This window comes from Tupaia chinensis, unplaced genomic scaffold, assembly GCF_000334495.1.
Source record: "Tupaia chinensis unplaced genomic scaffold, TupChi_1.0 Scaffold000119_2, whole genome shotgun sequence".
NCBI lineage: Eukaryota > Metazoa > Chordata > Mammalia > Scandentia > Tupaiidae > Tupaia > Tupaia belangeri.
In genome coordinates this window covers 3003680-3015784 of record NW_006159586.1, presented here as the reverse complement: position 1 = coordinate 3015784, position 12105 = coordinate 3003680, and the positions used below count along the sequence as shown (strand labels likewise).

At 49.1% G+C, this 12105-nt stretch overlaps 1 protein-coding gene and 1 pseudogene across 2 annotated transcripts in view; both read left to right on the top strand.

The window, feature by feature from the left end:
• The window catches only part of DYM (dymeclin), a 445444-nt gene extending 439167 nt beyond the window's left edge, over positions 1–6277 (top strand). For both annotated transcript variants that reach the window (XM_006144440.3, XM_027770270.1), the window contains one exon: positions 5883–6277. In XM_006144440.3, the coding sequence (XP_006144502.1) occupies positions 5883–6032 (150 nt within the window). In that variant the 3' untranslated portion in view covers positions 6033–6277. The remainder of the gene's footprint in view (positions 1–5882) is intronic.
• Positions 6278–10931: 4654 nt separating this feature from the next.
• Positions 10932–11388, top strand: LOC102503320 (60S ribosomal protein L31 pseudogene; annotated as a pseudogene).
• The last annotated feature ends 717 nt before the right edge of the window (positions 11389–12105 follow it).

Below are 12105 nucleotides of genomic sequence, written 5' to 3'. Positions count from 1 at the left end.
AAAAAATGTTTATAGGGACCAGCAGTTGGCATAATGGCTTATGTCGCTGGACTCCCATGTAGTCGACTGCGGTTCAAGTCCTGGACCCGGTGGCTTAAACTCATGCTGGGTGCTTGTGCATGCATGCCCAAGATCCCAAGAAGAAAATGGAGGAGAAGGGACTGCGGTGCAGCCATCCCCCCGGGGGTGATTTCTCAGTTTCTGTCTCTCTATCTCTGTCTTTCTGGTGAGTGCACGTGACCTATAGCAAAAACCTCTCAAAAAAAAAAAAAAAGTTTATGAAGATGGGTCCATTGCTTCTTTTTAATCACCAGAGGGCACACGTGTTCACCAGAGAGACAGCAAGAAGGAGAGGGAGAAATTACCCTCCCAGTGGGCATGGTCACACCTCAGTCTCTTCTCCATTTCTCCATCCTGTCAGGGTTTGGGGCATGCATATGCTGTGTGTTTTGCAAGCTGCTGGGGCTAGGGTTCGAACTGCAGTCAGACATGTGGGATCCAGTTGCCCTAACCACTAGGCATGAGGCTAACCCGCCTGTTACTTTTAAGACATCTGTCAGTACTTGTTCCTGGTTTCACACAAGGAGGCCCCGTCCTTTACGTTTCTATGACTGAGTTAGGAAACAGGTTACCATGTGAGAAGTGTCCATTTGAGTTGCATAAATGGAATGGACATAGGTCCAGACCAGGCATACTATCAATATTGTCTAGTCTCTTGATTTTATTACTGAACAGTATGAAATAAGACCATGCCTTGCATGTGCATGGTAGTGTTATGTCAGGAGTCATAGCCAACGTTTATTAAGTGCTCACTCTGACTAGACCCTGTACAAAGCTGCATCTGTGGCTTGTGGCATTAGCTTGTCACTGCACCCGTGTGAAGTGGGCAGGAGGGTAAAGTTTAAAATCTCAGAGTATAGTAAACATCATTTTTTAAGAACCCAAATCGAACCAGGGGACAAGATTTGTGGGAAGTCTCCCAGCTGGGGCCAGCACACGGGGTAGTGGTTGAGGCACTGGACTCCCACATGGCCAACAGTGGTCCAAGTCCTGGACCTGGCGGCTTGCTTTCTCACTTTCCTCTCTCTCTCTCTCTTTCTCTCTCTCTCTCTCTCCTGGTCAAATTAAAAATAAAAATAACAGTAATAATAAATAAAATTAAATAAATAATTCTTTAAAAAAAAAAAAAAAAGGAAAGAAAGCCTCCCAGCTAAAAAGATCTGGACTTCAGCTCTTCAGTGCTGGGCCATGTGAGTCTTTGTCACAGTTATGGTTTTAGCCCTGTGTTTATTACATGGTCAGCCTTCTGCAGATGTTTGCTGAATGAAATGAATGGATAAAAAAAGATGAGGCTGGGACCAGCAGTTAGCGTAATGGCTATGTCGCTGGACTCCCACGTAGTCAACCGCAGTTCACGTCCCAGACCCGGTGGCTTAAAACTCATGCTGGGCGCGTGTGCGTGCGTGCCCAAGATCCCGAGAGGAGAATGGAGGAGAAGGGATTTCTGCGTGACCATCCCCCCTGGGGGGTGATTTCTCGCTTTCTGTCTCTATGTCTCTTTCTGTCTGGCCTATAGTGAAAACTTCTCCAAAAAAAAAGAAAAAAGATGAGGCTAAAACTGTTCCCTGCCTACCTCCCTGATGCTTACCCTTCCTTTCTCTCTTTTCCTTTCTTTTCTTTTCTCTTCCTTTCTTTTCTTTTTTCTTCTCTTTTCTTTCTTTCTCTACCTCTATCTCTTTTACTGAGAGGTGCACATGCTCACCAGAGACAGAGAGAAAGTGAGAAATCACCCCCTCCCCCACCACAGGAGATGGCCATGCCTCAATCCCTTCTCTCCCACTCTCCTCTGGAGATTCTGGGTGCATGCACACACACACACAAACACACACATACCTCTAGCGTGTTTTCCAAGCCACTAGGTCCATGCACTTGACCATGTGGGACCCCACTGCCTTAACCACAGCACCACCTGGCTGTCTCCCATATGTGACAGGAGAAATGGAGAAGGGATTGTGGCACGGTCATCTCATCACCCCCCAAGAAAGGGGGGCTCCTCTCTCTTCTTCCTCTCTCTCCAATGAATATATGCATCCTATAGCAAATTAAAAAGAAAAAAAAAAGAAAAGATTAAATGTGTGAAAAACGTATTGAATATGCCTGTCACGAGTAAGTCATGTTAGCTATAATCTTGGATTGGATTATTACATTTTTATGGTGAACTTTGATAGAAATAATAATTGATGGGCGTGAAGAGTGAGTATGGGCCCAGGTGCAGTGCCACAGGCGGTAAGGTGCTGCGGCATGATGCTGGAGCCAGGGGAAGCCTGGATTTGGGTGCAGACCGACCTCCATGTGCCAGGCAGTCACATGGCTGTAGTCCTAGCTAGCTGGGAGTCTGGGGTGGGAGGACCTCAGCGTGATGACTCCCTGTCAGAGATTGCTCTCTCTCTCTCCATCTCTCTCTCACTTTAAGAAGTAATGATAGCTTTACGATATAGTCTCCCCGCATCCTCAGTTGACAGCGTTCACACTGACCATGCTGTTTTGCGTGCTGCCACATATGTGTACTGGGCGTTCTTGCCACGCCAGGCATCGCCGACACCGGAATTGTATTTACACCACCTGGAAGCCGTGGTTATCACTTGTCACATCGTTTACTTTCAGGTTAAAGGAAAGGTCTGCATATTGCCAGACATTCTCCCATGCCTTCGTCGAGGGTGAGATGGATTATCGTTTCGGCATAAATTGGAGGCACTTCTGCCTGTTTTTACCCGGCGGTGGGAAGAATTGGTGTGAGGTGCCAGGTGCTTTTCCCAGACCCATCTTGCAAGATCGAAGGGCAGTCTTTAGCTCATGACTCTTTCTGATGAACAGTCATTAGAATTTCCCCAAAGCCACGAGGGCAGCCCGTAAACTTGGGACTGCTCTTGCTCAAGTATCTGTAGCTCAGCTGGAGGGAATTCTCAGGGGAGCAGCCTCAAGTTTGCTCACTGTTCCCAGCGAGCCTCCTCAGAGCAGCGGGCGCAGCGAGCCCCACAGCTTGCCTCACATCCTTCCCTCAGACCTGCTTGGGAAAACCCCAGCTATGTCACTGGATGGACAGGAGATTCCCATCTTTGAGTCATTTTTATTGCTAGTAACAAGAAGTGTGTTTTAATGGCTGCATTACCACATAGAAATACAGGATGTTATTATCCAACGAGAGAGGTGATTTGGGGGTGCACACCTTCCTAACCCTCACTTCCCTCTGAGTCCATGCGTGAGGGCTTCTCACAGTGGAGGCCATTCTAAGAACCAGGACTTCCATCCCCCCTCTTCTTGGGTATGTTCCTCTGCTTCAGAGTTCCCGTCCTTTCTTGATTATCACCCTGGTTTTGGGGTTCTTCCATAAAGCACAGTAATGGGCTGGGTTCTGTGCTGACAGGGCACAGAACTAACCCTAAGAGTTTCATGGCACCTCAAAGAGTCAGATTTAAGGACTAGGACAGGATGGCTAGAAGTCCAATGTCTCCTTTCAAAGTGACCCTGCGCATTCAGTCAGACCTCTGCTCTAAACCCGACCCCGCCCAGGCAGGCTCTGTGGCCTGGAACCAGGTGCTGAGCCTGTCGGAGCCTCGCTCTACCTTCTGTTTGTGGAGTTGTTGGTGCCACCTCAGAGGACATTGTGGAGCTGACCAGGAGGCTGTGGGGGGGCCTTCCCTGTATGTGGCGTGCAGCCAGTGCTGGTTGGTGGCAGCTGCCGACTGCACCCTGTTGCCACAGAGACAGGTGTCCATGGAGAATCACATTGTGTTAGCACCTGTAGTATGCCTGGTCCATCTCAAAGACGGTGACACCCTCAAGCACCCTGTGTCCCCACACCTGGCTATGCCAGGCCAGAAGCACCAGAGTGTGTAAAGATGCTCACCAACGATGCTAAAGACACCAGGCCCCCAGGAGACCCCAGTTGCTGAGTAGCTACGATGCACCCAGAGAATGCTGGCTCACCACGGGAGGGCTAGGGGACTTCTGAGTAGACAACAGGAATGGAAAACTAGGGGCCGGGCTGAACCCCATCTGTGTCAGCTAGTGCTGAAGTACTGCCACATGCACTTTGTCAGCCAGACTGACCTGAAGAGCCCCATTAAAGTCGCCCTGCAAATCACCGTCCGGCGCAGTGCTGGCAGCATACGGCCACCTGTGCTTCTGGCCTGCTTGGAGACGACAAGACCTGATCAGAAACACCGCACACCTGAAAGGCTTGGGTTTCCGTTAAGCCAGAGAAGTTTTGGAAAGGGGAAAGCACTGAGTGGTGGAGGGCGAGCAGGAGGGCCTGGGGGGTGGGGAAGGTAACGCTGCAGTTCGCCCACTTCCAAAACCCATTCGCATGTACCTGTATTTATGTAACGCTCTGGGAACCATGAGGTCGGGGGTCGGCTTTCTCGAAGCCACGACACACAGAAGCTGTGCTGTCGGTGGTCTCAGTGACCAGAATGCTCTCCTTTTTAGGAGTTTCTAGCACTTTTGGAAGATACAACTCAACTCGCCTTGCTACAAAGATTTCCTGTTTAATCCTGCTCCTCTCTGATCATTCTGGAACTCTGAGGATTCAGCGCTTAGATATTTTTAGTCTTAATTATTGTACAATGTTATTTTAAAATTCCTATCACTGTGTGTGTGACCTGAATGGCCACTGCATAGTGCCACTCATCATGGCGTGCCCTTCAGTCCCATCAAAGGCTTCCAAGGCCTTCACACAGAGTCCGGGGGTCCCCGTGTGGCTTGTGTGTTTGGCCCCTGCTCCCCAGTTTGTGCTCACCACACCCTCTGTTGCCCCCAGCAGTTGTGTACCCAGTCGCTCAGACACGGACCTTCCCTCAGGGAGCCCCCACTGGAGGCGCATATGTTCCTCTTCATCTGGCTGATGCCTCCTCCACCCTCGGGCCTCCAGAGGATCTTGTCCTCCCCCACCACTCAGTTCTAATTGTGTCACCGTTCCTGCTGCTGCTGTTCCTCACTCCCTTCTATGAGAATACACTTTTCCTGAGGACAGAAACTGTGTGGCTGCAGCCCTGAATCCCCAGGCCTGCCTGGCGCCAAGCAGCAAGCCCCAGAAGGAATGCATGGACTCACACAAGAAGGTTTAGAGAAGAGAATGTACAGAAAGCATCTGCTCGCGTGTCTGGGACATGGCCGATCTCAATATGTGTTGGTTTCATTCATTCATTCATCAAATAACTCATTAAGTGCCCCGGCCACAACCCATGTGTATACAGCAGCGGACAGCAAGTACAGCTCCGTCGGGCCTTGTGAGCCGTGTGTTCTGGTACAACGTAGAAGTGTAGCTCTGGGTGTGTGTGGATGTGTGCCATGGCCTTCTGTCCTCTCTTTAGGCCCCCCTCAACCTCCTGCCACACCCCTCCTCGTAGGATCCTTACCCCCCCACACACCGCTCCCTACTCCACCCAGGACAGAAGTCACCAGCCCTAAGCAGTGCCTGTGTCCTCAGCCTGAGGCTCAGGCACCCTGAGGGGAGTCCTCACCTCCAAACGACTGAACCCCAAAGATGGCATCTCTCAAGAAGCAGCAGCCCTGCCTCCTCTACCACCCCGCGCAGGGTCTGTCAGTTCTGAGGTCCCCGTCTTTCCTCTGCCTGCTTTGGTCCCCACTCAGCAGACTGTCCGCCAAGCTGACAGCTCCCACCCAGGCCCCTTTGTGTCACTCGCTCTTCTTGCATGTAACTCACATTTTCTCAGGAATCCTTGGTAACCAAAGCCCCAGAACCGTCCCGCCCATGACCAGCTGAAGGCAGCGGGCTCCTGCACATGGCAGCACCCACAAGCCACCACCGCTTCTGCTTGTGCACGGAACTGTGGGTTATAAAAGTCTTGTTTTCTTTGCAGAAATTTCCAGAACTGAAATTCAAGTATGTGGAAGAGGAACAGCCGGAGGAGTTCTTTATCCCCTACGTCTGGTCTCTCGTCTACAACTCAGCAGCAGGCCTGTACTGGAACCCGCAGGACATCCAGCTGTTCACAATGGACTCTGACTGAGGGCAGCGTGGCCTCTGCCCTGGCCTCCCTCCAGCCTCGCAGCCCTCTAGTCACTATTTCTGGGGAATGGCAGTAGACAGATCGCCCGGTGTGTCTTCTATTAAGGAAGAGTACGCGTGTGTGTTTCTCTGGCACATTCAGAGAATTGGTGCCGGTTGGCAGCATATCACTCAGCTTAGATTGTAGCGCAAGGGGTGGGGCTTGGGGGCACACCACATTAAAAACCATAAAAACTTGTTATTCAACATGGAACTTTATTTCTAAACCAAAAAAATCTAGAGCTTTCCCAGGATCTCGATGCCTTAGATACATAACACGTCAATAGGACACACTTTTTAGTTTGTTTGTTTTTGCTATAGGGCACGTGTGCTCACTGGAGAGAAAGAGAGAAATCACCCCCCAGGACGGATGGCCATGCCGCAGTCCCGCTCCTTCAGTCTCCTCTTGGGATTTTGGGTGCACACGCACACTCTTTTGGCATGATTTTCAAACCACTGGGTCTGGGACTCAAACCATGGAGTCAGCCATGTGGAAATCTTAAGTGCTATGCCACCTGCTGGCCCAGTGCAATCTTTTTTTATTTTTATTTATTTTTTTTTTTTGCATGTTCAACATTTGGTTTTTGTCTTTGTGTGTGTGATTCTAACATTAAGGAATATCAGTGATAAATTGAGGCAGGAATTAACAAGGAAATGAAGTGTGGGGTCTGGGGGCAGGGGGGTGCCTCAGAGGGCCCATGGCCTCACCATCGCTGTGGCCTGCAGTTTATATTGACCTTTATGGCCTCTGCGTCTTGCTCTCAAAGACAAAAAATGCCCCTTCTCAGGAAGACCCCGTGAGCTCTGCGTGGATCGGCCTCTGAGCCGTAGCTGGAATGAAGTTGGAATCTAGTACAAACCAAGTTCATCTTCTCTGTGTTAACCACTGAGAACAGAAAAGCAGAACTTCAAAAGCAGCCTACTTCCTTCGACCAGACTAGTAGGAGAAAAAGGAGACCAATTTATTAATACCATATTCCACGTGAGATGAAAAACATGCTTTCTCTTTGTTTCTGTTTTTTGGGGGGTTTTTTGTTTGGTTGTTTTTGTTTTGTTTTGCTTTGCTTTGCTTTACTTTTATCAATAGGGCCTGTGTACTTGCCAGAGAGAAGAAAAGTGAGAAATCACTCCTCAAGGGGGATGTCCATGCCACAACTCCTTCTCCTCTTGGGATTTTAGGTGCACCTACACACACACACACACACACACACACACACGTGATTTTCAAGCCACTAGGTCTGGAACTTGAACCAGAGTCGGCTATGTGTGAGCCCAGTGCCTTAACCACCATGCTACTTGTTGGCCTCTATTTCTGATTTTTTTTTTAAATCTCCTTTGGGTCTGTGTGATCCATGTTTGGTCCCCGAGCTGGGGAAGAAGCTTCTCTGAGGGACATGGCTGCCAGGGCTGCCCTGATGAGAACCATGGGCACTGAGGCCCCGGGGCACTGTCCCTCCAGTCACACTCTGCCCTCGCTGGCCTCTTCACAGTCTAGATGAGGAGCCTAGTCTCTTTCACAGGCACAGAAGAGGCATTTGCTTTTCTGCCTAGACAGCGCATAATCGCCATGTCCTTGAGCAGGGGGCCGAGTCTATCACCATCTGCCATCCTCAGTCACCCGAGCTCTGCAGAAGGTTAAAAACAAGGCCACCCTGTCTGCACTCTCATGTGGTTTCCACATGTGAGCAGCCTGTGCTGAGCAGCCTTCCAGCAGGCTTTGGAGGGAGGTCGGTGGTTTCCTTATCCTCATCTGGGAGGGGGTACGGGGGCGGGGGGCTATTAAATGGGAGCTTCCTGAGGCCAAATGGCTCCCGAAAGCCCGACCCTGCTGGCAGGTCTGGAGGCCTGTGCAGCCAGCCCCCACTGCCTCGGCTGTAGATCTGTGGATCCCACGAGCAGGCTGCTCGGGCTAGAGAGGGTAGAGAGGAGGCAAGCTGATGACCTGGCCTTGTCCGGCGCTGGGAGAGGCAGCCTGAGGGTGGGAGGAGATGTCTCAGCTTGTCCGGCGCTGGGAGAGGCAGCCTGAGGGGGGGAGGAGCTGTCTCTCTCAGAAGGCGGAATGATTCCGTTCTTCTTGTAGGTAACAAGCCATACCTGCTTCCTGTATGGAGAGGGGATTTGCTGCTTTGTTTTCAAAGCTTTTATTTGTTTGTTTTTGTTTTTTGCTTTAGAAGTTTTTGCCTGGGGATGTGTGTGCCTGGGTGGGGGAAGACAGAGACTGAGAGGGAAAGTGAGGAATCTCCTCCCTGGGGGATGACCACCTCCCAATCCCCTCTCCACCATTCTCCTCCCAGATTTGGGCGCTCACAACATCCACCTGGCATGATTTTCAAGCCTCTGGGTCCAGGACTTGATCCACAGTCGGCCATGTGGAAGTCTAGCGATGTAACCACTGTGCCATCTGCTGGTCCACTTTCCAAAGATTTTAATTTGCTTCCTTTTCCTCTAAAACAACAACAAAATATTTCAAAGGATCATGTGAAACCCCTCAGCCTCTGGTAGGGTCAGGGCATTGTCCTCTGAGTCTGCAGTCTGGGCAGTGCCGTGGGACAGTCCCTGGGCTGTAGGACTTGTGATGAGAGGAAACACGGTCCTCCAGATCCCAGTCATCTTGACAGATGAAAAACCACCAAGCAAACCGCACGTCCTCTTCCCAGACCTCCCAGCTCACTGAGATGGCCCCCGTCTCTGCTCCCTGTCTTCACCACACAGGAGAAGACATGCTTATGGGCCTAAAAGCTCAGCTGGGACAGCAGCCTCAGAGGAGGCCTGTGAGTGAAGTGCCCACCACCCAGTTCCTCCTCAGGATGGAGGCCTCACCACCCACATCACTGCTCTGCAAAGCCACCAGGAGTTTCTGCCTTATTTTTGTAATAGCTGTAGTACATGACAATAAATTTAAATGATAAACAAGTTATGCTTGCTTTAAATTGAGTATTAATTTGCTTAGCAACCTTGTTTTATACAAAGGAAAAAGTGTGTAAAATGATGCCACCCAAGCATATTGTGTTCAGATGGAAATTAACACCTGATTTTATCTAAGATAGGAAGCCGTAATTGTAGTATGTCATTTAATCAAGAAAGCGTTCTGCCACTGTATGTATTTTTAAAGAGAATGTGCCCCCTTTCAATAGTACATTCCTTATCAAGAGTTCAAGGTACTTTGCAAAACCTCAGAATTCTAACTCCGGTTCCCATAGTCACCTACTGAGGCTGATGTCATAGGATCTATGACAACCTTGCAACAGGACTGCCACCATTCAAAGTGCAGACAAAACAGCCCAAGGACAAAGACAGGGATAGGAAAGAAGAGAAGGCCCCGAAGGTGAAGCCTGGCAAGTACACCACATACCGAGTTCTCTCTGGAAGGACATCGCAGAGGCTGGAAAAGGAGAAGAAAGTGGAAAGAACAGGGGACCAGTGTCGCTCCGAACACCCAGCAGCTTCCTTAAGAGTTGGTTCATGTACGTCCAAGACAGGCATTTTGTGAGGAGATCCTTTTAAGCACCAAATTTATTTTTATTTTTTTTTTTTTGGAGAGGTTTTCGCTATAGGCGCATGTGCTCACCAGACAGAGAGAGACATAGAGACAGAAAGCGAGAAATCACCCCCCAGGGGGGATGGTCACGCCGCAATCCCTTCTCCTCCATTCTCCTCTTGGGATCTTGGGCACGCACGCACACGCACCCAGCGTGAGTTTTAAGCCACCGGGTCCAGGACGCGAACCGCGGTCGACTACATGGGAGTCCAGCGACATAGCCATTACGCTAACTGCTGGTTCCCAAGCACCAAATTTCTTAATACATATTATTTAAGGCAATATAATGTCCTTTAGATTTGGGGGAGCCAACGTTTACTATTAGATGTCTGCTCTCTGCATAACTAAGTCGCCCTGTGCTTCTTTGCTGAGCCATAAATTAAGAGTTGTGGTATTTGCTGATACTTTACAGGCTTGATTTTGCAAGGTCAGTCTTCTGGGTCTCTCAATTCTTCCCTAAGCACTATGCCTACAATTCCTGTAGTTGCCATTTAATTTTAGAAACTGCTCCTCGGGCCTTCTGACGCTAATTCAGGGCCATTCCAGTGTCCTCCACGGCCTCTTGAAGTCAGAGAGGTCAGGGTTTTCGTCCTCTGATGAAGAGCCAAGCTTGCTATGAATATTAAAAAACAACTGCGGAGAGAGATTGTAGTACATGACCCCCGGTAAATAATGCATTTTTCTTTTTAAGAATTCTATTAGAAGAGACAGCCCTCAGAATGGGGAAATATATTTGCAAACGATGCTTCAGATAAGGCACTGATAACCAAAATATATGGAGAACTCAAGCAGCTTATCCGAAAAAAAAAAAAAAATCAACAATCCAATTGAAAGACGGGAAAGTGGCTTTTGGCCGGAACCGCCATCTTCCAGTAATTAACCAAAATGATGAACGCAAAGCAAAGGAGGAGAGGCACCTGATATGTGTGCTCTAGGCCTTTCAGAAAACATGGAGTGGTTTCTTTGGCAACGTATATGCAAATCTATGAGAAAGGTGACATTGTAGACATCAAGGGAATGAGTACTGTCAAAAAAGGAATGCCCCACAAATGTTACCATGGCAAAACTGGAAGAGTCTGCAATGTTACCCAGCATGCTGTTGGCATAGTTGTAAGCAAACAAGGGCAAGATTCTTGCCAAGAGAATTAACGTGTGTACTGAGCATATAAAGCATTCTAAGAGCAGAGATAGCTTTCTAAAACACGTGAAGGAAAATGACCAGGAAAAGAAGGAAGCCAAAGAGAAAGGTACCTGGGTTCAATTGAAGCGCCAGCCTGCTCCACCCAGAGCAGCACACTTTGTGAGAACCAATGGAAAGGAGCCTGAGCTACTGGAACCTGTTCTCTATGAATTCATGTCATGATGGGTGTTAAAAATAAACTAATCTGCTTTCCAGCTTAGGCCAGGTAGAATGGCTCCCACAAAGGGTGGCAAGAAGAAGGGCTGCTCTGCCATCAACGAGGTGACCCGGAAGTACACCATCAACATTCACAAGCGCATCCATGGTGTGAGCTTCGAGAGACATGCCCCTTGGGCAATCAAAGAAATCCAGAAATTTTCCATGAAGGAGATGGGGACTCCAGATGTGCGCATTGATACCAGGCTCAACAAAGTTGTTTGAGCTAAAGGAATAGGGAACGCCCCATATCGAATCTGTGAGCAATTGTCGAGAAAACAAAATGAGGATGAAGACTCACCCAACAAGCTCTACACTCTGGTGACCTATGTTCCTATTACCACTTTCAAAAATCTACAAACAGTCAATGCGGATGAGAACTAACTGCTGGTTTTCTTTGTTTTCTTTTCTTTGGAGAGGTGTTTTTTTTTTGGGGGGGGGCTGGGGGGCGGGGGTTTGCTATAGGGCACGTGTGCTCACCAGAAAGACAGAGAGAGACAGAGAGACAGAAAGCAAAAAATCACCCCCCAGGGGGAATGGCTATGCTGCAATCCCTTCTCCATTCTCCTCTCGGGATCTTGGGCACTCACGCACACGCGCCCGGCATGAAATTAAGCTGCTGGGTCCAGGACTCTAACCACAGTTGACTACATGGGAGTCCAATGACATAGCCATTACGCCAACTGCTGGTCCCTCGAGAGGTTTTTGCTGTAGAGTGCATGTGCTTGCCAGAAAGACAGAGAGACAGAAAGTGAGAAATCACCCCCCAGGGGGGATGGCCACACCAAAGTCCTTTCTTCTCCATTCTCCTCTCGGGATCTTGGGCACGCACACACACGTGTCTGGCGTGAATTTAAGCCACCGGGTCTGGGACTTAAAGCATGGTCAACTACAAGGGAGTCCAGCAACATAGCCGTTATGCTAACTGCTGGTCCCATTGCTGGTTTTCAAATAAAGTTATTAAAAAACAAACAAACAAACAAAAACCAGTTATGGTCTGTAAAAAAAATAATAAATAAAAGATGGAAAAATGAGCTGAACAGTCAACTCTCCAAGGATTACACACAAACAGCCAAAAAACGTGAAAATGCTCAACATCCT